Below are 25,568 nucleotides of genomic sequence, written 5' to 3'. Positions count from 1 at the left end.
AATTTTGCTCATAGGACAGGTGAACATACCACTGTTCCAAGAGTTCTGTCCTTCTTACAATAAACAAATTTTAAAAATTTGATGCCAATTGGATGAAGCATTCTTGAGTTACAAAGCAAAGAGTAAGAGGAAGGAAAAAAACGAACACTGAGGTAACTTAAGGCTGCCCTTCGCGGATACCTAATAAATAATCAAACGCATAAGTAGTAGTAGTGATATTCATCTATATACAATAAACAGAGATTACCTTTCCTGATCGACTTCAAAATATTAACGACGATACATTATGTAGGAAGGATGTTAACCCATAAGTTTAATATGTGTACTTGCATATTTGAAATTATATTGAAATATTTCATCAAACTTGAGATCACTGGAATCACATCAGTTACTGGAAAATGTTTTTTTTTTTCTGATCAGTTTCAATCTTTCAGCGTTAATTGATTTTATTAAAGAAAGCTTTTGACATTCACTTTGAGCTGTGTAAGTTCACTTTCTCAGTTTTTTTTTAATTAAGTCGTTTTAGAAATAATAATTAAATGGCTTCTATCCCAAGACAAAAGAATATTTCAAGTAGATTTTTTTTTTTTTTTGCTCTTTAGGTGCCAATTTTCTACTTTTTTAAACCAGTTTATCTAATCAGCTTTTTTGAAATTTTAAAAAGTCAAATTCACTTTCCTACAAAATTGTTGAGTATAATAAATAAAATATTAATGAGAAAAAAAATTGAAGAAAAAACGTATTTTAATAATTTTTTTTAATTTACTACTAATAAAGTTCATCTATACTTTACGATTTTCGGCACATTCTTAACATCTTTTACATTTTTCCTTCCAAATATTTTTTGTTTTAATTTAAGAACTCGTTTTTCGATCGGTTTTGAATTTTCAGTATTGTGTTTAGCTCAAAATCGATGGGACTGTTTGCTTTGTGTTTGTGCGCTGTGAACATTGTTATAGAGCCCATTCACAGATTTTTTCCATGTGATTACTTGGAAAAAATAATTCTGACCTTTAACACGCAAATGACCTGCACATAGAAGAAACTGAAACTATGACGACGTTCCTGTCCGACTTGGACCATTAACTAGTCACACAGAGAAGAGGAAAGTGAAGACTGACAGAATATACACGAGAGATGGGTGGGGACGGGAATAATGTAACACCAGGAGGGAATAGTAATGTAGTGGTAACAGTAGTGGTGGCAGTAGTAGTGGAAGTAGTAGTGGCAGTAGTAGTGGAAGTAGTAGTGGCAGTAGTAGTGGAAGTAGTAGTGGAAGTAGTAGTGGAAGTAGTAGTGGAAGTAGTAGTGGCAGTAGTAGTGGAAGTAGTAGTGGAAGTAGTAGTGGAAGTAGTAGTGGAAGTAGTAGAGTAGGTGGTGGAGTAGTGGTGGAGTAGTGGTGGAGTAGTAGGTGGCGGTATGTGGTGGAGTAGGTTGTGGAGTAGTAGTGGAGTAGGTGGTGGAGTAGTGGTGGAGTAGTGGTGGCGGTGGTAGGTGGAGTAGTGGTGGCGGTGGTGGTGGAGTAGTGGTGGCGGTGGTGGTGGAGTAGGTGGTGGAGTAGTGGTGGAGTAGTGGTGGCGGTGGTAGGTGGAGTAGTGGTGGCAGTGGAGTGGTGGAAGGGTAGTGGCGGTGGTGGTGGAGTAGGTGGTGGAGTAGTGGTGGAGTAGGTGGTGGCGGTGGTGGTGGCGGTAGGTGGTGGAGTAGTGGTGGCGGTAGGTGGTGGAGTGGTGGAGTGGAGTAGTGGTGGAGTAGTAGGTGGCGGTGGTGGTGGAGTAGTAGTGGCAGTGGTGAGGTGGAGTAGTGGTGGAGTAGTGGTGGAGTAGTGGTGGCAGGTGGTGGTGGAGTAGTAGGTGGAGTAGTGGTGGCAGGTGTGGTGGAGTAGTAGTGGTGGCGTGGTAGTGGAGTAGTGGTGGAGTAGTGGTGGAGTAGTGGTGGGAGTAGTGGTGGAGTAGTGGTGGAGTAGGTGGTGGAGTAGTGGTGGAGTAGTGGTGGAGTAGTGGTGGCGGTGGTGGTGGAGTAGGTAGGTGGAGTAGTAGGTGGAGTAGTGGTGGCGGTGGTGGTGGCGGTAGGTGGTGGAGTAGTAGGTGGCGGTGGTGGTGGAGTAGGTGGTGGAGTAGGTGGTGAAGTGGTAGGTGGCGGTGGTGGTGGAGTAGTGGTGGCGGTAGGTGGTGGAGTAGTGGTGGAGTAGGTAGGTGGCGGTAGGTAGTGGAGTAGTGGTGGAGTAGTGGTGGCGGTAGGTGGTGGAAGTAGTGGTGGCGGTAGTGGTGGAGTAGTGGTGGAGTAGTGGTGGAGTAGTGGTGGCGGTGGTGGTGGAGTAGTGGTGGAGTAGTGGTGGAGTAGTGGTGGAGTAGTAGTGGAAGTAGTGGAGTGGAAGTAGTGGTGGCGGTAGTGGTGGAGTAGTAGGTGGCAGGTAGTGAGTGGAGTAGTAGGTGGAGTAGTGGTGGAGTAGTGGTGGAGTAGTGGTGGAGTAGTGGTGGAGTAGTGGTGGAGTAGTGGTGGAGTAGTGGAGTGGCGGTGGTAGGTGGAGTAGTGGTGGAGTAGTGGTGGAGTAGTGGTGGCGGTGGTAGGTGGAGTAGTAGTGGCGGTGGTGGTGGAGTAGGTGGTGGAGTAGTGGTGGAGTAGTAGGTGGCGGTGGTGGTGGAGTGGAGTGGTAGTGGCGGTAGTGGAGTGGAGTAGTGGTGGAGTAGTGGTGGAGTAGTGGTGGCGGTAGGTGGTGGAGTAGTGGTGGAGTAGTAGGTGGCGGTAGTGGTGGAGTAGTGGTGGCGGTGGTGGTGGAGTAGTGGTGGAGTAGTGGGTGGAGTAGTGGTGGAGTAGTGGTGGAGTAGTAGTAGTAGTAGTAGCAGCAGCAGCAGCAGCAGTAGTAGTAGTAGTAGTAGTAGTAGTAGTAGTAGTAGTAGTAGTAATAGTATTAGTAGCAGTAGTATTAGTAGCAGCAGTAGTAGTAGTAGAAATAACAGAGAAGGGGGTCTAATAACAAGTGAAAAGAGGATCACTGCAGGAGAGCTGATGGCCCACCAGGGAAGCAGCACACACTTACGAGCAGAGAACAGAAAGCCAGTGAAAACTAACGAAATGAGGTCAGAAGAAAAGGAAGTAATGATCAGCTCGCATTACAGTGTTCTAAAATTTTCACCACTCTATGATTTATTGAGAAAGGAAGATGTCTACAGAGACAAAGACAGGACACAGAAAAAATATGTTATGAACCTACATTACATCATTACGTAATTACCTTCAGCTGTTCAGGAGATATCATTTTTATCTAAAATCTACAACGAATATTAATTATTAAGTTAAATATAAAATATTTATTTCATTTATGTTATTCTGGCCCTTGGGTTTCTTTGATGTTTTCTGGAGAACAACCTTCCTGAGAAGACACGTTGAACACAGACTGATATAATTTTAAGTAATTATTTTGAAGTTAAGAATACATACATACATACATATATATATATATATATATATATATATATATATATATATATATATATATATATATATATATATATATATATATATATATATATGTATATATATATATATATATATATATATATATATATATATATATATATATATATATATATATATATATATATATATATATATATATATATGTATATATATATATATATATATATATATATATATATATATATATATATATATATATATATATATATATATATATATATATATATATATATATATATATGCGCAAAACAACCACTGTGAAAGAATAATAAAATTCCAAGCGCTTTCGTGACTACTCACATTATCAAGAAACAATAAAAGTGATGCCTCAAAGGAAGGCATATGAAGGGTCTAGACCACACCTCACTATCACATCCCGCAACAAAGCAACACCTGACGAGCGACTCATAAGAAGGAGAACACTGCAGTAGGCCCGCTGGCCCAACTAGACAGGTCCTTCACGCAACCCACCAACAAATTATTCTACCCAAAAATTAAGATTTATTATTTGTCCAGTGTATTATTAAATTCTTCCCAAATTCTATTAATTATAAAAGGATCTAATTTATATAAACCAAAGGAAATATTCATATTATTTGTGAAAACTTATTTTTATGAAACAAGATTCAATTATATTCCTGTCGACCATGGACTTGCTTGATGCAACTTTCTCAACTTTTTGAAAATCAATTGGATGCTTAAAATCTCTCACATGACTAAATAGATTATTATTATTATTATAATCAAAAAGAAGCGCTAAGCCACAAGGACTATACAGCTGACTAAATAGAGCATTGGAATCTTGTCCAGTTCTAATGCTATATTTATGTTGTTTTAATCTTGGTTCGAGACTTTTACCAGTTTGACCGTAATAAACTTTATCGCAAATTTTACAAGGAATCTTATACACACATCCGTCAGCATTTTGGGGGGAATTCTTTATCAAAAGTTTTTTTTTTTACTGTATCAAGATTTTTAAATGCAACTTTGATATTATAAGTCATAAGAAGGGAAGGCATATCAAACAAGTTTTCATGGTAAGGGAGAACCAACATATTTTTAGTTGAATAAGGCTGGTTGTCCCTTTTTGGATTGTAAAAAGTATTTCTAGCAATTTTAAAAGATTTATCAATTACGTTTCTTGGGTATTTCAGATCATTAGCTATTTCATAAATTTTGGATATTTCTTCATCTATGAACTGTGGACTACAAATACGCAAAGCTCTCAAAAACATTGATGAGAAAACAGACAGTTTAACTCTATCTTGATGTGAAGAATAATAGTGTACATAAGAACAGTTATTTGTAGGTTTTCTGTACATTCTAAATTTGAATTCATTATTACTCTTAATAATTAAAACATCTAGAAAAGGCAATGAGTTATTTTCCTCAAACTCAACAGTAAAGTTTATAGAATGGGCTAAGCTATTTAATTTAACAAGAAAATGGTGTATATCTACATTCTTGGGCATAAGACACAAAATATCATCAACATATCTGAACCATTTAGCTCTATTAGGGAGGACTGTGTTAAGCAGCATTGTTTCAAAAAATTCCATGTATAGGTTGCTAAGAACAGGTGAAAGAGGATTTCCCCATTGCCATACCTAACTTCTGTGTGTAAAAATTATCATTAAATACAAATTTTGCATCAACAATGCAAAGTTTAATAAGTTTAATGATAGTAGGAAATGGCAATGGTAAATCATAATTAACGAGTTCTTCAGATTAGAAACTTTATAAATCATCAACAGGAACTTTCGTAAACAAGGAAGTAACATCAAAACTAACCACGTTAAAATCATTTAAGTCAGACAAGGAGCTTAATTTATCAACTAAATCTATGTTGCTTTTAACATTAAAGTTAGAAATTTTACCAACAATAGGGCTCAAAATGTCAACAAGCCATTTGGATAATTTATATGAAACTGCTCCTGTGCAGTTAATAAATAGTATTACTGGATTCCCTGGTTTCTGTGTTTTTATTAGTCCATACATGTAAGGTAAAGATGGATTAGTGGAAGTAAATTGTTTGACTAATTCATCTTTGCCTTTCAGTAGAAGTTTTATTGTTTTATTGAAATTGCTGTTAACGGTTTCTAAGGGATTTTTTCTAAGTTTAGAATAGATTTCAGTATCATCTAAGAGATTATTCATTTTTCTTTGGTAATCATTTTCTTTCATAATTACTATTGCATTTATTTTGTCTGCTTTAGTAAGGCGCAAATTTTTATTGTTATTAAGTGTATCATAAGACTTAAAGAATCTTTGAGGGCAATTGGGAATGTTTGGTTTTAACATAGAGCTATATACCATTCCTTTACTAATGTTAATTTCATCAGGGGATAAATCAGAAAATTTTTCAAAGTTGCAAAAGGCTTTTGCAATTTCAACATTATTAAGCTTTTTTGAAGTTGCAAAACTTAGGCCAAAACCTAGAGCAGCAGTTGTATTTTTGTCTAAAATTTCGTCTGATAAGTTAATTACAAAATTGTTATTAGCATGCATTGTCCAATCACTATTTTCAATTAAAATGTCTAATTTTCTTTGTAGTTTGTTTTTGAGTTCATTACAAATTCTTCTGAGTTTATTATAGCAATGATCCAACATACTGTGTTTCCATTCTGATGGAATGGCCTGATTAAAAGAGTATTTTTTGTTTCTCAATATTTTGAATGCTTCCTTCTCCTGTATTTTAGTTATTTCAATATGTTTCTGAAGAATAATTCTCATAAAATCATCAAAAGGACGATCTCTCTTGTCAAGGAGTCTATTCGGTAAAATTATTCGGAGAATTATTCTTCAGAAACATATTGAAATAACTAAAATACAGGAGAAGGAAGCATTCAAAATATTGAGAAACAAAAAATACTCTTTTAATCAGGCCATTCCATCAGAATGGAAACACAGTATGTTGGATCATTGCTATAATAAACTCAGAAACATTTGTAATGAACTCAAAAACAAACTACAAAGAAAATTAGACATTTTAATTGAAAATAGCGATTGGACAAAGCATGCTAATAACAATTTTGTAATAAACTTATCAGACGAAATTTTAGACAAAAATACAACTGCTGCTCTAGGTTTTGGCCTAAGTTTTGCAACTTCAAAAAAACTTAATAATGTTGAAATTGCAAAGGCTTTTGTAACCTTGAAAAATTTTCTGATTTATCCCCTGATGAAATTAATATTAGTAAAGGAATGGTATATAGCTCTATGTTAAAACCAAACATTCCCAATTGCCCTCAAAGATTCTTTAAGTCTTTTGATACACTTAACAACAATAAAAATTTGCGCCTTACTAAAGCAGACAAAATAAATGCAATAGTAATTATGAAAGAAAATGATTACCAAGAAAAAATGAATAATTTCTTAGATTATATTGAAACCTATTCTAAACTTAGAAAAAATCCCTTAGAAACCGTTAACAGCAATTTCAATAAAACAATAAAACTTCTACTGAAAGGCAAAGATGAATTAGTCAAACAATTTACTTCCACTAATCCATCTTTACCTTACATGTATGGACTAATAAAAACACACAAACCAGGGAATCCAGTCAGACAAATTATTAGCTCCATAGGGTCAGTTTCATATAAATTATCCAAATGGCTTGTTGACATTTTGAGCCCTATTGTTGGCAAAATTTCTAACTTTAATGTTGAAAACAACATAGATTTAATTGATAAATTAAGCTCCTTGACTGACTTAAATGATTTTAACATGGTTAGTTTTGATGTTACTTCCTTGTTTACGAAAGTTCCTGTTGATGATTTATTAAGTTTCTTATCTGAAGAACTCGTTAACTATGATTTACCATTGCCAGTTCCTACTATCATTAAACTTATTAAACTTTGCATTGTTGATGCAAAATTTGTATTTAATGATAAGTTTTACACTCAGAAGTTTGGTATGGCAATGGGAAATCCTCTTTCACCTGTTCTTAGTAACCTATACATGGAGTTTTTTGAAACAAGGCTGCTTAACACAATCCTCCCTAATAGAGCTAAATGGTTCAGATATGTTGATGATATTTTGTGTCTTATGCCCAAAAATGTAGATATACACCATTTCCTTGGCAAATTAAATAGCTTAGTCCATTCTATAAACTTTACTGTTGAGTTTGAGGAAAATAACTCATTGCCTTTTCTAGATGTTTTAATTATTAAGGGTAATAATGAATTCAAATTTAAAATGTACAGAAAACCTACAAATAACTGTTCTTATGTCCACTATTATTCTTCGCATCAAGATAGAGTTAAACTGTCTGTTTTCTCATCAATGTTTTTGAGAGCTTTACGAATTTGTAGTCCAGAGTTCATAGATGAGGAAATATCCAAAATTTATGAAATAGGTAATGATTTGAAATACCCAAGAAATGTAATTGATAAATCTTTTAAAGTTGCTAGAAATACTTTTTACAATCCAAAAAGGGGCAACCAGCCTTATTCAACTAAAAATATGTTGGTTCTCCCTTACCATGAAAACTTGGTTGATATGCCTGCTCTTCTCAAGACTTTTAATATTAAAGTTGTATTCAAAAATCTTAATACAGTAAAAAAACTTTTGATAAAGAATTCCCCCCAAAATGCTGATGGATGTGTGTATAAGATTCCTTGTAAAATTTGCGATAAAGTTTATTACGGTCAAACTGGTAAGAATCTCGAACTAAGATTAAAACAACATAAATATAGCATTAGAACTGGACAAGATTCCAAAGCTCTATTTATTCATGTAAGAGATTTTAACCATCCAATAGATTTTCAAAAAGTTGAGAAAGTAGTATCAAGCATGTCCATGGTCGACAGGAATATAATTGAATCTTGTTTCATAAAAAGCAGTTTTGACAATAATATGAATATTTCCTTTGGTTTATATAAATTAGATCCATTGATAATTAATAGAATTTGGGAAGAATTTAATAATACACTGGACAAATAATAATTTTTAAAATTTCTTATTTCTTGGGTAGAATGGTTTGTCGGTAGGTTGTGTGAAGGACCCATCTAGTTGGGCCGGCGGGCCTGCTGCAGTGTTCCCTTTCTTATGAGCCGCGCGTCAGGTGTTCCATTGTTGTGGGATCTGATAGTGAGGTGTTGGCCAGACCCTTTATATACCTTCCTTTGATGCTTTACTTTCATAGTTCCTTGATAATGTGAGGAGTCACGAAAGAGCTTGGAATTTTTCTATTCTTTCGCAGTGGTTGTTTTGCATATTCTGAAATCACCTGTTTACAGTGATCTTATTGTATATATATATATATATATATATATATATATATATATATATATATATATATATATATATATATATATATATATACGTATATATATATATATATATATATATATATATATATATATATATATATATATATATATATATATATGCAAGGAATTTGCAAGAGCAGGCGAAATATACACAAACACTGGTCTCTGGCTGAAGGAGACTCGAACCTACGAACCTTGGAACAAGGTACGCAGTGCTTTACCAATCTACCCACACTGGACCAATACCTTGGAATCCAGCTTGCGCTAGACTTTGATCCAAGGCAGCCAGCTTTCAGGGAGAAGGCTTACAGCTTTCCATCTCATCCCCTGCATGCATCAGCCTTACTAGAGATATTAACAATGCAAGGAATTCGCAAGAGCAGGCGAAATATACACAAACACTGATGCCTGTGTACAACACCGTAATTCACACAACCATTTAATAAACTACAGTGTTATGCAGGGTTCTGCATGACATCGTATGTACATATTAGTGGGGAAGTGTGCCATAATAATATGAATATTGTAGTTGTAAGGAATAATTTTATAATTCATAATGTGCTTTTGGAGGTACTGTAAAGTACTCTAACTATAATTATAAAGAATGGAGTTAGTGATTTATTTTCCAAGGATGTTTGGGTACGCAGAGTAAGCGTGGGGGAGGAGGTCACGTGACGTTAGGATGGCGGTAGAAGCTGGCGTCGGAGATGCTGTATATTTTAAGTTAAGTTTGCAATAATACACTCATTTTGTTTATCCAATTCAAGCCATAGGCTTTCATGTGGCTTACCTGTATGTTAACCCAGGCACTGACATGGTCAGGGTGCTGTGGGATGAGTGATGAAGTAAGAAATGAGGTTTGTGGTGCCATGACGGCCTGACGCTGACGAAGCCTAGTGTTATGGTGGCTGAACCTCCAGCCAGCTGTGTGTACCTTCATTTGGGCGTGTAGAATTAAGGTTTTTATGTTATGGTGATTAAATAGATATATTTTCCTAATTGGGATTTTTGCCTAACCCTCTGTTAACCAACCCATTGAAGTAACACATACTGGTTTAGCGCTTTCTGTTTTTAACTGGGATAGCCCGGGGTGGCCGGTTTGGGCTTGAGATGTGTGTAACTTTTACCTTTGCCCTTAGACCAGGCTCAAGCCCCCAGCTATCCCACATTTCTGCGTAACAACAGAAACTCAAGACTTATCGCCAGAGAAGACAACACTCAATACCGATGAATCCTGGAATCATCGCTTATCTCTATGACCAACAACTTCAACCAGAACAATTACTTCTATAATATAGGTGAACCACTTGCCAAGAAACTTCTTCATCGCTATCCCACATAAGAACATAGGAATGGAGGAACACTGCAGAAGGTCTGGTCACAAACTTATCCAATCTCCCTCCATAGCTACCCAAGATTTTAGACTATAACCCCACTCGATAGATCATCAGATGCAGCATTCTCCACCTGTCCACAGCATTCTGAACCTGACTATAAATACTCGCGTACCTTCCACCCCAGGTAGATCTCTTTGTGACTTAAAAAACCCACTGTGTGGGCGAAACGTTGTCAATAAAGAATCACATTATACTGCATATGTGTTTATATTTCCACTGTGTCGGTATTTTATACCATTTATTTCCACGAACAAGTGGTATTGATCAGTAACAACACTGCGGCTAACCAGGGACTCGAACGCATGCTGTTTTGGCCCGCCTCATTGTGAGCAAAAACCACACAACGCTCGTATCCAGACGACCACCAAATCTTACAAGACTCGTGCACCCAGCAGAGGTAGATGTTTTACTGTGATCCGAGGACATACGATGGAGTGGGTGCCTCTGAGCTAATTTCATTCTACTCCCCGTTCTGTGTACTAGCCTCAACAAGCAGTATTTTATGTCATTGTAACCACGAACAAGTGGTAATGATCAATAACAACATTGCTACTAGCCAAGGACTCGAAGCCTGTTGTTTTGGCCCACCTCGTGGTGAGCAAAAACCACATGACGCTCTAACCCACAGGATCACGAAAACCTACAAGAATCATGCACAGGCAAAGAAGGGAATGCATGAAAGTATAGTAGTACCAACATTCTCATATGGGTGTGAAGCTTAGGTTGTAAATGCTGCCGGGAGGAGGTGGTTGGAGGCAGTGGAGATATCCCGTCTAAGGGCAATATGTGGTGTAAATATTATGCAGAAAATTCGGAGTGTGGAAATTAGGAGAAGGTGTGGAGTTAATAAAAGTATTAGTCAGAGGGCTGAAGAGGGGTTGTTGAGGTGGTTTTGTCATTTAGAGAGAATGGATCAGAGTAGAATGACATGGAGAGCGTATAAATCCGTAGGGGAAGGAAGGCGGGGTAGGGGTCGTCCTCGAAAAGGTTGGATAGAGGGGGTAAAGGAGGTTTTGTGGGCAAGGGGCTTGGGCTTCCAGAAAGCGTGCGTGAGCGTGTTAGAGAGGAGTGAATGGAGACGAATGGTATTTGGGACCTGACGCGCAGGGTAATATTTTGTGAAGGGATTCAGGGAAACCGGTTATTTCATATAGCCAGATTTGAGTCCTGGAAATGGGAAGTGCAATGCTTGCACTTTAAAGGAGGGGTTTTTGATATTGGCAGTTTGGAGGGATATATTGTGTATTTTTATACGTATATACTTCTAAACTGTTGTATTCTGAGCACCTCTGCAAAAACAGTGATTATGTGTGAGTGAGGTGAAAGTGTTGAATGTTGATGAAAGTATTTTCTTTTTGGGGATTTTCTTTCTTTTTGGGGCACCCTGCCTCGGTGGGAGACGGCCGACTTATTAATATATATATATATATATATATATATATATATATATATATATATATATATATATATATATATATATATATATATATATATATATATATATATATATATATATATATATATATATATATACAACCAACAAAACGAAGAGAAAACTGGGATTCTTCCTTCCACATAACAGCTACTATAAAACTTATATTGGAGAAACATCACAAGACACCGACACATGCATCAAGGAACGCAGATGTATATGTAAAGTACATATCAATAACGACACGTGCATCAAGGAACGTAGTTATACATGTAGAGTACATATCAATAACGACACGTGCATTAAGGAACGTAGTTATACATGTAGAGTACATATCAATAACGACACATGCATCAAGGAACGTAGTTATACATGTTGAGTACATATCAATAACGATACATGCATCAATGAACACTGACATACATGTAAATTACATATCAATAACGCACCTGATATTCATTGGGACACACACACACAACTATCTCAAGAACTGCGTAACTATAACACTTAGGAACTTCTCTGTTCAGGACCTCCAACACTACTGCCCAAGTTCAATGCAGTTTTCAAAACGTTCTTAGAAAATATCGTGAGAACAACCATGAAAAGATTGACCAGACACTTGCAGTGAACGAGACACTTGACGTGACACCTCACGTTACTGAACATTTCTCTTCTGTACAAAATCAGTGCTTCTACTCTCTTAATTGATTTAGAAAACCATGAAAATTAATCAATATAGATATATAAATAGATAGGTAGATAGATTAAATATACAAATTGATAGATAAATAAAGTGATCGATAGAAAGATATATACATAGATTAAGAGACTTAGATAAATATAGATAAACAGACATATACACAGATATCGATAAACAGATACATAGACAGATTGATAGAAATACAATTAGACAGATTAGATAAATAGAGAGACAAACCTATAAACAGATAGATAAATAGAAAGAGATACAGATACACAGATAGATTTAAAGACCAATAAATAAATAGATACTAATAGTGTGGAGAAAATTCTCCAGTAAAGCGGATATCTCCCAGCCCTTTCAGTCCCCCTTCAGCCCTCTGAGGAACTCAGCCCTCCCAGAAGATGGCTAATGGACTCTCTTACTTCCTCATAAACAGATTAACTGAAAACATGTGTCACCCAGCGTCATAAGTGACGCCATCTTCTCATTGCTAGTTTCAGATTTCGTTGCAACTACAAGTGACAGTTAATTTAGAGTAATTACTCCTTCCCTTTAGCAGGAAAATTGAGAGAAAACCCTGTACCTACTTTATCTACAATTTCATATTATTATGAATTGTAGTCTATAACTAGATAACAAGAAATGTACCATCTTGTATTTAATACCATTGCAATGTTTAGCAAGGAAGAGAAATAACGATAAGTTCAGCATATTCCTTGTGGGGGCGAGCGAGGAGCGAGAGGAGCGGACGGCTGCGTGCTCAGATTGCTTCAAGGAACGGACAAGAAACGTGTGTCATGAGTGCATTGCCTCCTTATTGAACAAAGACAAAGGAACAGTAGTGACCAGTGCACTCTTGACTCTTGTTCATTCTGACAATCTCAGGAAACTAGAAAAGTTAGACTAGTTCCCTCATATAAGCCAGGAAATTCGCAGTATCTGTGTTCCTCCTGTTGTGGATAATACCACGAAACTACGAACAAATGATGGAACTGAATAGTGATGTGTAACCGGTAGCGAGTGATTGCAATAAACATTCCCGACGTAGTGGTGAACATTAGTGCAACATTCTCCGAGACATTCAGGTCTTCAGTCCAATCAAGACACCGAAACCGGGGTCCTGCTTTCCCTACCACAAACTAGGGAAAATTGGGCCAGTTGCAATACGCAGGTAAGTCTAGCCATACTCACTCCTACTTAGGTTGGCTGTAGCTGATAGATAAGGGTGAGCTTTGACCGGATTTACCAATAGACTTCGTAACTGGCGGGCTTTTAAGCCCAAACCACGTGATTACCATTAAGCGTTTCAGATGTGAAATGCTGAAATATACGCTCCTTTGGAGCAAATTATATAATTAATAATCGTTATTCTACAGCTCAGATGTAGGGATACCACGATTCACGCGAAGGAAATTTCTTGAATGCGGCTGCAAGAAGTCTGAATCATCATTGACGCAAAGTAAATTTCATTTTATATCGGAAGTAACCTTGGCTGGTTAATTTCCCCATAGATAGATTGACAGACAGCTATATGAATAGACAGACTGATTTTCTCATATATTATATATCAAGAAATTCTTTACTTAAAGTCACAAACACTGAACAGGAAGAAATCAACTGGAGAAAAAAATAAACAGAGATAAATGAGATATGTATATGTCTGCCCTCGATCAGAGACTCCTTAAGAGGGTCTGTGTCTAAAGCCGAAATATACAGACCAACTTTATCTGTCTCTTATTTTCTCTCAGTTCATTCTCACTCTTTATTGACATCAAATTTTTGGCAAACCACCTGCAGAAGTGAAGTGTTTTCCGATGATTAAATTAATGACGGCCTCGATCTCCATCAAGACGTGGTCGCCTCTCTTCACAAGGGTTTTGATAGCCTGCGGGAAGTCTGACAGAAGTATATACTTGATGCGTCCTTTTGACTCAACATCAGCAATTTCACGGAAGATGCCGGATTCCACAGTCTTAAAGGAAAAGAAATACACTGACATGAAATTTTTGGATATTTAATGCCGATTTGCTCTAACAACAAGGATTATTAGCACCGTACTTGTGACTACACCTTTTCCCATAAACAAGTTCCAATCAATGTTCCATTAGCTCTCTGCACCCACTAAAACACTTTGAAAGTCGCTTGATTACGTATTGTATTAGCACAAACAGTGATGCTAATTAAGTAATTCATAATTTCCGAAGAGTTTTTTCTTAAATTTAATTGTATAAACCAAATGTTTAGAAAGCTTTTATGTCATCCTATTATTATATTTTGGAAGACAAAAATGTTCCGTAAATTTACGAGTGTGAGTTCATGTTCATGTGAGTTGGATGTCTTAATTATTAAGGGAAACCATGAATTTATATTGAAAATATATGGAAAACCAACAGATAACTGTTCTTATGTGATGTATTATTCTTCACATCATGAAAGAGTTACCCTTTCTGTATTCTCATCTATAGATAAAAATATATTGAAGATTTACCAAACAGTGAATGATCTAAAACTCCTGAAAAGCTTAAGTGACATATCTTTTTAAAATTTCCAGCAAAACAATTTTACAATTCGAAACTGGACAAATAAACATGTTTAACAAGGAATATGCTGGTTCTCCCTTACCATGAAAATCTTCTTGATATACATTATCTACTTAGGAATTTTAAAATTAAAATTGTATTTAAAAATATTTAAACACTAAAAAAAATGATTAAAAGTTCTGTTAATTTATGGAAGGTTGAGTGAAGTTTCTTTGTTAGTTTTGGCCCCAAAATAAAAATCATTATATCACTGTCAATTGAAAAAAAAAATATCTATCAATGTGTAATAAAAAAATATATTGAAAAGTTTAATTTTTAAGGGAGTTCAGCCTAATCGGCAAGTTCGCTTTATTAGGTACGACAAACATTATCTCTCAGCCAACAACAGGATTCGAACCTAGACACTCTGCATCGAAGGATATAGTACCTTCTCCACCCGGCCAGATACCAGTTTACAGGAAGTCAACATTAAGATTTTTTACTTATCTAATGTAACATTAAATTCTTCCCAAACCGTATTAATTATAAATGAATCCAATTTATATAAACCAAAATAAATGTTCATATTATTTTCAAAACTGCTTTTTATGAAACATGATTCTATTATATTCCTTTCAACCATGGATTTCCTTGATATAAATTTCTCAGCATTTTTAAAATCAAATGGATGGTTAAAATCTCTCACATGAATAAATAAAGCATTAGAATCTTGTCCAGTTCTAATGCTATACTGATGTTATTTTAATCTTAATTCGAGATTTTTACCAGTTTGACCGTAATAAACTTTTTTGCAAATTTTACAAGGAATCTTATAGGACATCCATCAGGATTTTGGGGAGAATTCTTTATCAAAAGTTTTTTTTACTGTATCAAGATTTTTAAATACAACTTTGATATTGAAAGTCTTAAGAAGAGAAGACATACCAACCAATTTTTCATGATAAGGGAGAACCAGCATGTTGGTGTCCCTTTTTGGATTGGAAAAAGTATTTCTAGCAATTCTAAAAGATTTATCAATTACGTTTTTTGGGAATTTTGCATCATTAGCTAATCTTCATAGTGCTTGTTTTGCATATATATATATATATAGATATATATATATATATATATATATATATATATATATATATATATATATATATATATATATATATATATATATATATATATATATATATATAGATATATATATGCAATAAGATCACAGTAAACAGGTGATTTCAGAATATGCAAAACAACCACTCTGAAAGAATAGAGAAATTCCAAGCGCTTTCGTGACTACTCACATTATCAAGGAACTATGAAAGTAAAGCATCCAAGGAAGCTATATAAGGGGTCTGGCCAGCACCTCACTATCAGATCCCACAACGGTTAAACACCTGACGCGCGCCGACCCAACTTGGATAGGTCCTTTGCACAACTTACCCACAAACTATTCTACCCAAGAAAATTTAAAAATTATTTGTCCAGTGTATTATTAAATTCTTCCCAAACTCTATTAATTATAAATGGATCTAATTTATATAAACCAAAGGAAATATTCATATTATTGTCAAAACTGCTTTTTATGAAACAAGATTCAATTATATTCCTGTCGACCATGGACTTGCTTGATACTACTTTCTCAACTTTTTGAAAATCAATTGGATGGTTAAAATCTCTTACATGAATAAATAGAGCGTTGGAATATGGCATTAGAACTGGACAAGATTCCAATGCTCTATTTATTCATGTAAGAGATTTTAACCATCCAATTGATTTTCAAAAAGTTGAGAAAGTAGTATCAAGCAAGTACATGGTCGACAGGAATATAAATGAATCTTGTTTCATAAAAAGCAGTTTTGACAATAATATGAATATTTCCTTTGGTTTATATAAATTAGATCCATTTATAATTAATAGAATTTGGGAAGAATTTAATAACACACTGGACAAATAATTTTTAAATTTTCTTGGGTAGAATGGTTTGTGGGTGAGTTGTGCAAAGGACCTATCCAAGTTGGGTCGGCGCGCATCAGGTGTTTAACCGTTGTGGGATCTGATAGTGAGGTGCTGGCCAGACCCCTTATATAGCTTCCTTGGATGCTTTACTTTCATAGTTCCTTGATAATGTGAGTAGTCACGAAAGCGCTTGGAATTTCTCTATTCTTTCAGAGTGGTTGTTTTGCATATATATATATATATATATATATATATATATATATATATATATATATATATATATATATATATATATATATATATATATTATAGGGTGGTACCACCTCTGGAACTGTCCTGGGGACCCTCATCCTCAGAGAAAAGAATAAACTTACTTCAGGGAAAACTCGAGGTTTTCCAAGAACATATTCTCATTTATATCTGCCTCTCAGTTTTGTGGATTATTTCATTTTTAATGTTGAAAGCGCAGTAATTCACAAAAATGTAATTTGAAAACTGCTTCATATTTGCATTTAATTATTACTTGATAGATGTTGTTAGAGAATTCTTTCAAATGAGATGAGGTAGGTGGCAACTCACAACTTGTCAAATAAGCCAACTACTGTAAACTATTGCGAAAATTTAAATAGAAAAAAGAGAGAGGAATTGGCAGCCAGGTAAATTTGAGGCAAGGCCTTTGTGGACAGCTATTAAGACTTTCTTCTATTTTAATTCATCTTTCTTAAATGCCTTGTGCCTATTTTTATTTTTTTATTACTCCTGTATTCATTGTTGTGTCCTCCAAACTGAAACAGAATTTTTTCCAGTTTCTGTGTTAATCTGCCCTTGGAGAATGAGTTGAAAATCTTTTTGTAATCTAATAATGTTTTTGTTACAGGTATTAAACTTGTCTGTAACATGCTTAATGGATGAAGGACGGAGTCTCCTCCTCACTAGAATACACCATTTTTTCAGACACACCACTCTAGCATACATCGCCATCATAAGATATACATTTATAGAAGGCACTAGTTTCTCTAGACGCAAGGCACTTGTATGCTGCACGAGGCACTACACTTACCAGTTTCGTCCACAACTTACTCGAAAGTACTGCACACTGGAGGAGTTTGTCGCCCATAACATGGTTACCATGCGGTCATCGAGAACATTACGTATTGTCTGATAGGGTTGGTGTATGTGCCTCACTGCCAATGACGACATAAGATTCCCAGCATAGCTCTTACTGAGGACTAAAGCTACGGTCACCCAGCCAGCCATCACTAGCCGCTTCCACTCCGCCAGAGCTGAGGTTGAGTAGTCTTAGCGGGAGAGAGAAAAGAAATTTGCTTTCACTTATGAACAATTTTCACAGTTTAATGTTTAGTGTTATTACTTATTCTGATAATACTATCATATATTTGTAATTTTTGTTTATAGTAATGTTTTCACCATAAAAGTTTTATTTTTTTTTCGACAGTGAAAGTTGAAATGGGAAATGCAGTGATAAAAAATAGTAACGTAGTTGAAGTCATAGTAGCAGATTTTTATGTCAAAGGATATACAAGTATTATTCCACTTTATATAAGAGAAAAAACATATTAAATTGTCGTCGATGGAAAATTTTTTGTGCATAAGAATAAATTAACAAGAGAGGTAAATTTTGCAGATCATTGGTCCACATAGTAAAAAAATCAGTTATATAAATAAACTCTGAGCGATATTACCTTCTTGACTATAACTTATGCATGAAAAAGATACAACTTTTATATAAAGATATGTATATATATTCTATATATATTACAAAATATTTTACACACACACACGCACTATATATATAGGGTCTGTGCGGGACTTGGATTACGTAGGTGTGAGTCGGCACGAGTGGTAGTCATCTGACTGTGGCGTGTGTGATGAGTTAGATTGATGTGCGTGGAGGTAGCAGGCGCCTGTGTGCGTCAAACGTATGTCGGTGTGGTGGAGGGTAACATTGGCTGCAGGAGTACAAGTGTGGGTTTTACCAAAGGCTGGTGTGGTCTCTGGGCCCTGAGATCCAGTTGTGTAATGTCCATTTGTCATGTCATGCCATGCCATGTATAGTTATGTCATGTTGTCAACCATTTTAACGGTACAGTGTATACTGGTGCCAGGTGTAAATGATAATGGGAGCCCTTTGATTGAACTTTGTATAGAAAGGGGTTTAGTTATAGGTAATACATATTTTAAGAAAAAGAGGATAAATAAGTATACAAGATATGATGTAGGGCGAAATGACAGTAGTTTGTTGGATTATGTAATGGTAGATAAAAGACTGTTGAGTAGACTTCAGGATGCACATGTTTATAGAGGGGGCCACAGATATATCAGATCACTTTCTAGTTGTAGCTACACTGAGAGTAAAAGGTAGATGGGATACAAGGAGAATAGAAGCATCAGGGAAGAGAGAGGTGAAGGTTTATAAACTAAAAGAGGAGGCAGTTAGGGAAAGATATAAACAGCTATTGGAGGATAGATGGGCTAATGAGAGCATAGGCAATGGGGTCGAAGAGGTATGGGGTAGGTTTAAAAATGTAATGTTAGAGTGTTCAGCAGAAGTTTGTGGTTACAGGAAAGTGGGTGCGGGAGGGAAGAGTAGCGATTGGTGGAATGATGATGTAAAGAGAGTAGTAAGGGAGAAAAAGTTAGCATATGAGAAGTTTTTACAAAGTAGAAGTGATGCAAGGAGGGAAGAGTATATGGAGAAAAAGAGAGAGGTTAAGAGAGTGGTGAAGCAATGTAAAAAGAGAGCAAATGAGAGAGTGGGTGAGATGTTATCAACAAATTTTGTTGATAATAAGAAAAAGTTTTGGAGAGAGATTAACAAGTTAAGGAAGCCTAGAGAACAAATGGATTTGTCAGTTAAAAATAGGAGAGGAGAGTTATTAAATGGAGAGTTAGAGGTATTGGGAAGATGGAGGGAATATTTTGAGGAATTGTTAAATGTTGATGAAGATAGGGAAGCTGTGATTTCGTGTATAGGGCAAGGAGGAATAACATCTTGTAGGAGTGAGGAAGAGCCAGTTGTGAGTTTGGGGGAAGTTCGTGAGGCAGTAGGTAAAATGAAAGGGGGTAAGGCAGCCGGGATTGATGGGATAAATATAGAAATGTTAAAAGCAGGTGGGAATATAGTTTTGGAGTGGTTGGTGCAATTATTTAATAAATGTATGGAAGAGGGTAAGGTACCTAGGGATTGGCAGAGAGCATGCATAGATCCATTGTATAAAGGCAAAGGGGACAAAAGAGAGTGCAAAAATTATAGGGGAATAAGTCTGTTGAGCATACCTGGTAAAGTGTATGGTAGAGTTATTATTGAAAGAATTAAAAGTAAGACGGAGAATAGGATAGCAGATGAACAAGGAGGCTTTAGGAAAGGTAGGGGGCGTGTGGACCAGGTGTTTACAGTGAAACATATAAGTGAACAGTATTTAGATAAGGCTAAAGAGGTCTTTGTGGCATTTATGGATTTGGAAAAGGCGTATGACAGGGTGGATAGGGGAGCAATGTGGCAGATGTTGCAGGTGTATGGTGTAGGAGGTAGGTTACTGAAAGCAGTGAAGAGTTTTTACGAGGATAGTGAGGCTCAAGTCAGAGTACATAGGAAAGAGGGAAATTATTTCCCAGTAAAAGTAGGCCTTAGACAAGGATGTGTGATGTCACCGTGGTTGTTTAATATATTTATAGATGGGGTTGTAAGAGAAGTAAATGCGAGGGTCTTGATAAGAGGCGTGGAGTTAAAAGATAAAGAATCACACATAAAGTGGGAGTTGTCACAGATGCTCTTTGCTGATGACACTGTGCTCTTGGGAGATTCTGAAGAGAAGTTGCAGAGATTGGTGGATGAATTTGGTAGGGTGTGCAAAAGAAGAAAACTAAAAGTGAATACAGGAAAGAGTAAGGTTATGAGGATAACAAAAATATTAGGTGATGAAAGATTGGATATCAGATTGGAGGGAGAGAGTATGGAGGAGGTGAATGTATTCAGATATTTGGGAGTGGACGTGTCAGCGGATGGGTCTATGAAGGATGAGGTGAATCATAGAATTGATGAGGGGAAAAGGGTGAGTGGTGCACTTAGGAGTCTGTGGAGACAAAGAACTTTGTCCTTGGAGGCAAAGAGGGGAATGTATGAGAGTATAGTTTTACCAACACTCTTATATGGGTGTGAAGCATGGGTGATGAATGTTGCAGCGAGGAGAAGGCTGGAGGCAGTGGAGATGTCATGTCTGAGGGCAATGTGTGGTGTGAATATAATGCAGAGAATTCTTAGTTTGGAAGTTAGGAGGAGGTGCGGGATTACCAAAACTGTTTTCCAGAGGGCTGAGGAAGGGTTGTTGAGGTGGTTCGGACATGTAGAGAGAATGGAGCGAAACAGAATGACTTCAAGAGTGTATCAGTCTGTAGTGGAAGGAAGGCGGGGTAGGGGTCGGCCTAGGAAAGGTTGGAGGGAGGGGGTAAAGGAAGTTTTGTGTGCGAGGGGCTTGGACTTCCAGCAGGCGTGCGTGAGCGTGTTTGATAGGAGTGAATGGAGACGAATGGTTTTTAATACTTGACGTGCTGTTGGAGTGTGAGCAAAGTAACATTTATGAAGGGGTTCAGGGAAACCGGCAGGCCGGACTTGAGTCCTGGAGATGGGAAGTACAGTGCCTGCACTCTGAAGGAGGGGTGTTTATGTTGCAGTTTAAAAACTGTAGTGTAAAGCACCCTTCTGGCAAGACAGTGATGGAGTGAATGATGGTGAAAGTTTTTCTTTTTCGGGCCACCCTGCCTTGGTGGGAATCGGCCAGTGTGATATTAGATAGAATAGTGTATACTGTCATGTAAGGTTTGTTAGATTTTGTATGGATGTCCTGCCTGAGATGATGGGCTTTCAACCTGAAGGGTATCCTGGGTGGACGATACTGACACACTGTGTGGCCATTTGTAATGGTTCATGCTTTCATTATGTGTATGTACATTTAATAAAGTATTTCTCAGGTTAGGGTACACGGCCACTGGCGTGGGGGAGGGTGCGGGCTAGCAGCATTTTGTTATCGATTAAATACCATTTGTTCGTAGTTATAATAATATGTGTACTGCTTGTGGAGGATAGTACACCAAACAGGGTGTAGAACACACACACACACACATATATATTTATATATATATATATATATATATATATATATATATATATATATATATATATATATATATATATATATATATATATATATTATTTACAATTTTAATGAGATATTTTGACTGCATTTTACAGAAACACGTTTTAACTTGCCTTGCTGCAACAATATTCTTGTCATGTCAAAAATCTCCTTCCCCCAGGTGTGCAGGAAAGCTTTTCTGGCAAACAAAAATGAAGACAAGAGCCACATAACTGCAGGCAGCACCAGGAATACCACCAATGTGGAAGCCCACACATTTGTCTGTAGAGGGAGAAGGAAGGCCCATGGATTCACCTGTGGCGTCCCACGACTACTAAGGATCCTGGTGTACTGTATCAGTACTGGCCAAGTTATGTCCACCACTTCGGTGCGATTCGCAGTAATTCCAAATGGTCCAGGTGCAAAGTCTGCTTCCTGTATTGATATTTTGTGAAAGAGTTTTATTATGAGTATATTGAACTAATTATCTAGAAACTTTTTATATTATGGAAAAAAAAAACCGAATTCAAATTGAATAAAGAGACAAGCGAGATCACACAGAATTTTGTCTAATACATTTACGAGTTTCATCTTAAGCAGTATAAAAATTAGTTATGTTAATTATACATATTTTTATTAGATTCGCTTTATTTGTAAATTAGTTGGCCCATCATTTATACATTTTCGCAAATAAGAATCTAGTATTTAGTTAATTCATAACATTGCCTTAAATGTCGAACTGCAATTGAATCATCGTTGATTATATTTGTAGGTTGGAAATAATTGACAAGCCTACAGCAGGTGTTGGGTTGAATTAAATTTGGGTGTCCGATTTCTACTGTATCTACTCATATATCAGTGTCAGACAATAATATCCAACAGAAAATATTTGCAACAAATGCAGGTTATCATGTGTGGAACTCTACGACATTAAGCTGTAGCATGATATTTAGTATTTTATTTAAGAGAAAACCAAGTTCCAGGCTGAGTGTTTTTTGCCAATATTTACGCATCTAAAATTTGAACTTGATTGAATAAGCAATAAAAGAAAAATTGTGAGAAGTCAAAGGAAGATGCTGAAAATTTTCCTAAAAATAAGAAACTCTTGCCTTTGTGAACTTGAAAATACTATGAAACATAGGATCTATATTGTTTCAAGTTCTCTAATTTACACTTTGGAGTTACGTAAAATCCTGTAAGGAAAAATATTTTGAATTTTTAATAATCCAATTTGATATATTTGGCAAAAAAAATGGCAAACTGGGCTCCACACAGCCCAAAATTTTTGCAAAACTGTAAATGTACACCTGCATTTATGGTTCCAAGTTGATCAAAAGAAACATTCTTTAATTATTAAATGGGACGCAGTTAGCTTAATTAAATTGGAAAATTGAAAGTTATGCAGCTTATTTCCAACACAGGGTAATCTGGTGGCCTGTGTACCTGTTCTTACTGAGTTAGCAAGATAAACAATATAAGAATGAACAAAAAACGAGTGAAGTTATGACCATATATACAGAGATTATGTACAGTAAGATATTATGCAAGCAAGACACAGTGAGAACCGTATACGACCAGACTTGGAGGTAAGTCTGTCAATATTTTTTCATGAGTCTCAGACATCGCTTCACAACTTTGGAGGGTTTCTCGTGATTGGCTGGGTTGAACCGAGCTGTTAGCATAACAGCTGGTTCGCTGGTCGGGAGGGCATGCCTATTTGTGACATACGTTGAATAAATGTTATGTACTCTTTTTATGCAACAAAACTAAAATGACTGACAACCTGTGTTTTAATAAAGCCCTCCTAAATTAAACGTTAAAAGCCGATCAGAGAAGACATTCTCCAGAATTTGATCTTATTCCAACGAGACTAAGATTTTAAACTATTTCAATTAAAATTTCAAAATATCACCTACTCAAACTAAACTAATCCATCTTATAAAATGAGTAATTATTATATAAAAAATAATATCATTATCAAATTCGTCATTCTGCAGTAATGGTATGGATGCCAAAGGCTCCAAGTGTGTGTTACTATTTTGTTACATTATTATTAGACTGAATGCAAATGAAAATGAACAGATACTAACATGGAGCTAAGGTGCTAATTAGTCATTAAATATTACATGCGTTGAGAAGAGGTAAATTGAAATTTACTGGAAGTGATTTGACTGGATTGTACTTTTTAGATTATTTTCTGCATAAAATGGTCAAGTCTGCACCTATACATTTAAATTTTACTTTGCATTGTGGTTCATTTTTGAGGCACCTTTTCTGAAGGTTAAAAGTTTCACCAATGATTGTTTTACAAGTTATCTAAGCCATTCAAGGATGCTAGGAACATTTTCAGCAACTTTGTTTACAGGAGACATGAACGTGCGAACTGCTCCAGAAATTTGTTTCTTGTTAGCGCACAGAAGTATTGAAATTTTGAAGAAAATTGGATGAGGTGTTCCCGAGTTTTGAGAGAAACAAAATTATCTTATATATCTTATAAGATAATAAGATATATAATAAGATATATAAGAAGTTAGGACATTAACTGAAGGCATTGAATTTCCACATTGTAAACTATTTTCAATAATTATCATATGATTTATGTTGGGAAAAACTAGATCTATTTCAGCGGCTGTGTGATCCATTTAAGGTATCCCCAGTTAATATTACACTTAAATATTAGCGAAGAAGATCTGAAAGGAATCACAAAACGCATTCAAAAGTCATCGTAAGGAAATTAATATTAAATTTTTCTGTAAATATAGCAATTTAAGATATTACACAGACCAATATACCTGTGGGACATGTAAAAAGGTTCCTGGAAGGAAATCCAGGATCGGATCACATGCAACCTGTGTTTTTCCAAACATCATACCTCTTTTGAAAGAATAAACACTGCCTCTAAAAATGACATCCAACTAGCAAGGAGTAAGGTGCTTCTGGATATGAAACTTTGGACAGGTATCAGGAAAGTACTCAGGAGGGTAATAAATAATAAGCAAGAAAAAAAAAACCTCTTGGATAGTCTACCCAAGATATACAGAACATTGGAAAAAGGGAGAGGAGAAGAAATTTGAAATACAGAATGCCCCTACCTCAACAGATGACTCGGAAATAAATAGTCACCCACTGAAAAAAATACAGGAAATAAAAATAACAGCTAGCCCAACTCCCACCCATAGTGCTAACCCAGCCTCAGCCCCCAGCTCTAGAGCTAATCCAGACTCGGCTGGATTAGCTAGATTAGTGCTGACCCAGACTCAACACCCAGCCCTAGTGGTGATTCAGACTCAGCCCCCAGTCTTAGTGCCAATCCAGACTCTTTTAAGTACCATCTCAGTCACCACTAAAACCTTAAAGATACAACCACCATCAACAAAGCCATAGCCCACGTTACAGATATAGTAAAGGAAGAGTCTTTTTCTGTGGGAAATGTTCGTCTCCTGGAAACAGAAACATATGGGGGGTGGCTCTGGTTTGGCTGCTGAAGATTGTAGTGAAGTCCTAGAAACTGCACATTCTAGACACTGTTAACCTCCAAGAAGATATAAACTTAATATTTCCAATAGGCAACGGAAAACAATATGATGTTCGATGGAGACAAATTCCCACTACCCCTTTCTGGAAAACTAGAGGAGATAATAACTAGAACTGA

The 25,568-nt window shown here is 36.1% G+C and overlaps 1 protein-coding gene across 1 annotated transcript in view; it reads right to left on the bottom strand.

Moving 5' to 3' along the window:
- LOC138852537 (probable glutamate receptor) overlaps window positions 1-25,568 on the bottom strand; it is a 184,208-nt gene that overhangs the window by 64,104 nt on the left and 94,536 nt on the right. The window contains exons 9-11 of the mRNA XM_070083856.1: window positions 22,051-22,351; window positions 17,844-18,061; window positions 14,074-14,254 (exon numbers count right to left, since the gene is read on the bottom strand). Of these exons, the coding sequence (XP_069939957.1) occupies window positions 14,074-14,254; window positions 17,844-18,061; window positions 22,051-22,351 (700 nt within the window). The remainder of the gene's footprint in view (window positions 1-14,073; window positions 14,255-17,843; window positions 18,062-22,050; window positions 22,352-25,568) is intronic.

Source organism: Cherax quadricarinatus, chromosome 11 (assembly GCF_038502225.1).
Source record: "Cherax quadricarinatus isolate ZL_2023a chromosome 11, ASM3850222v1, whole genome shotgun sequence".
Lineage (NCBI taxonomy): Eukaryota > Metazoa > Arthropoda > Malacostraca > Decapoda > Parastacidae > Cherax > Cherax quadricarinatus.
The sequence above is the reverse complement of the archived record's forward strand: the minus strand, read 5'-3'. Positions and strand labels throughout refer to the sequence as shown.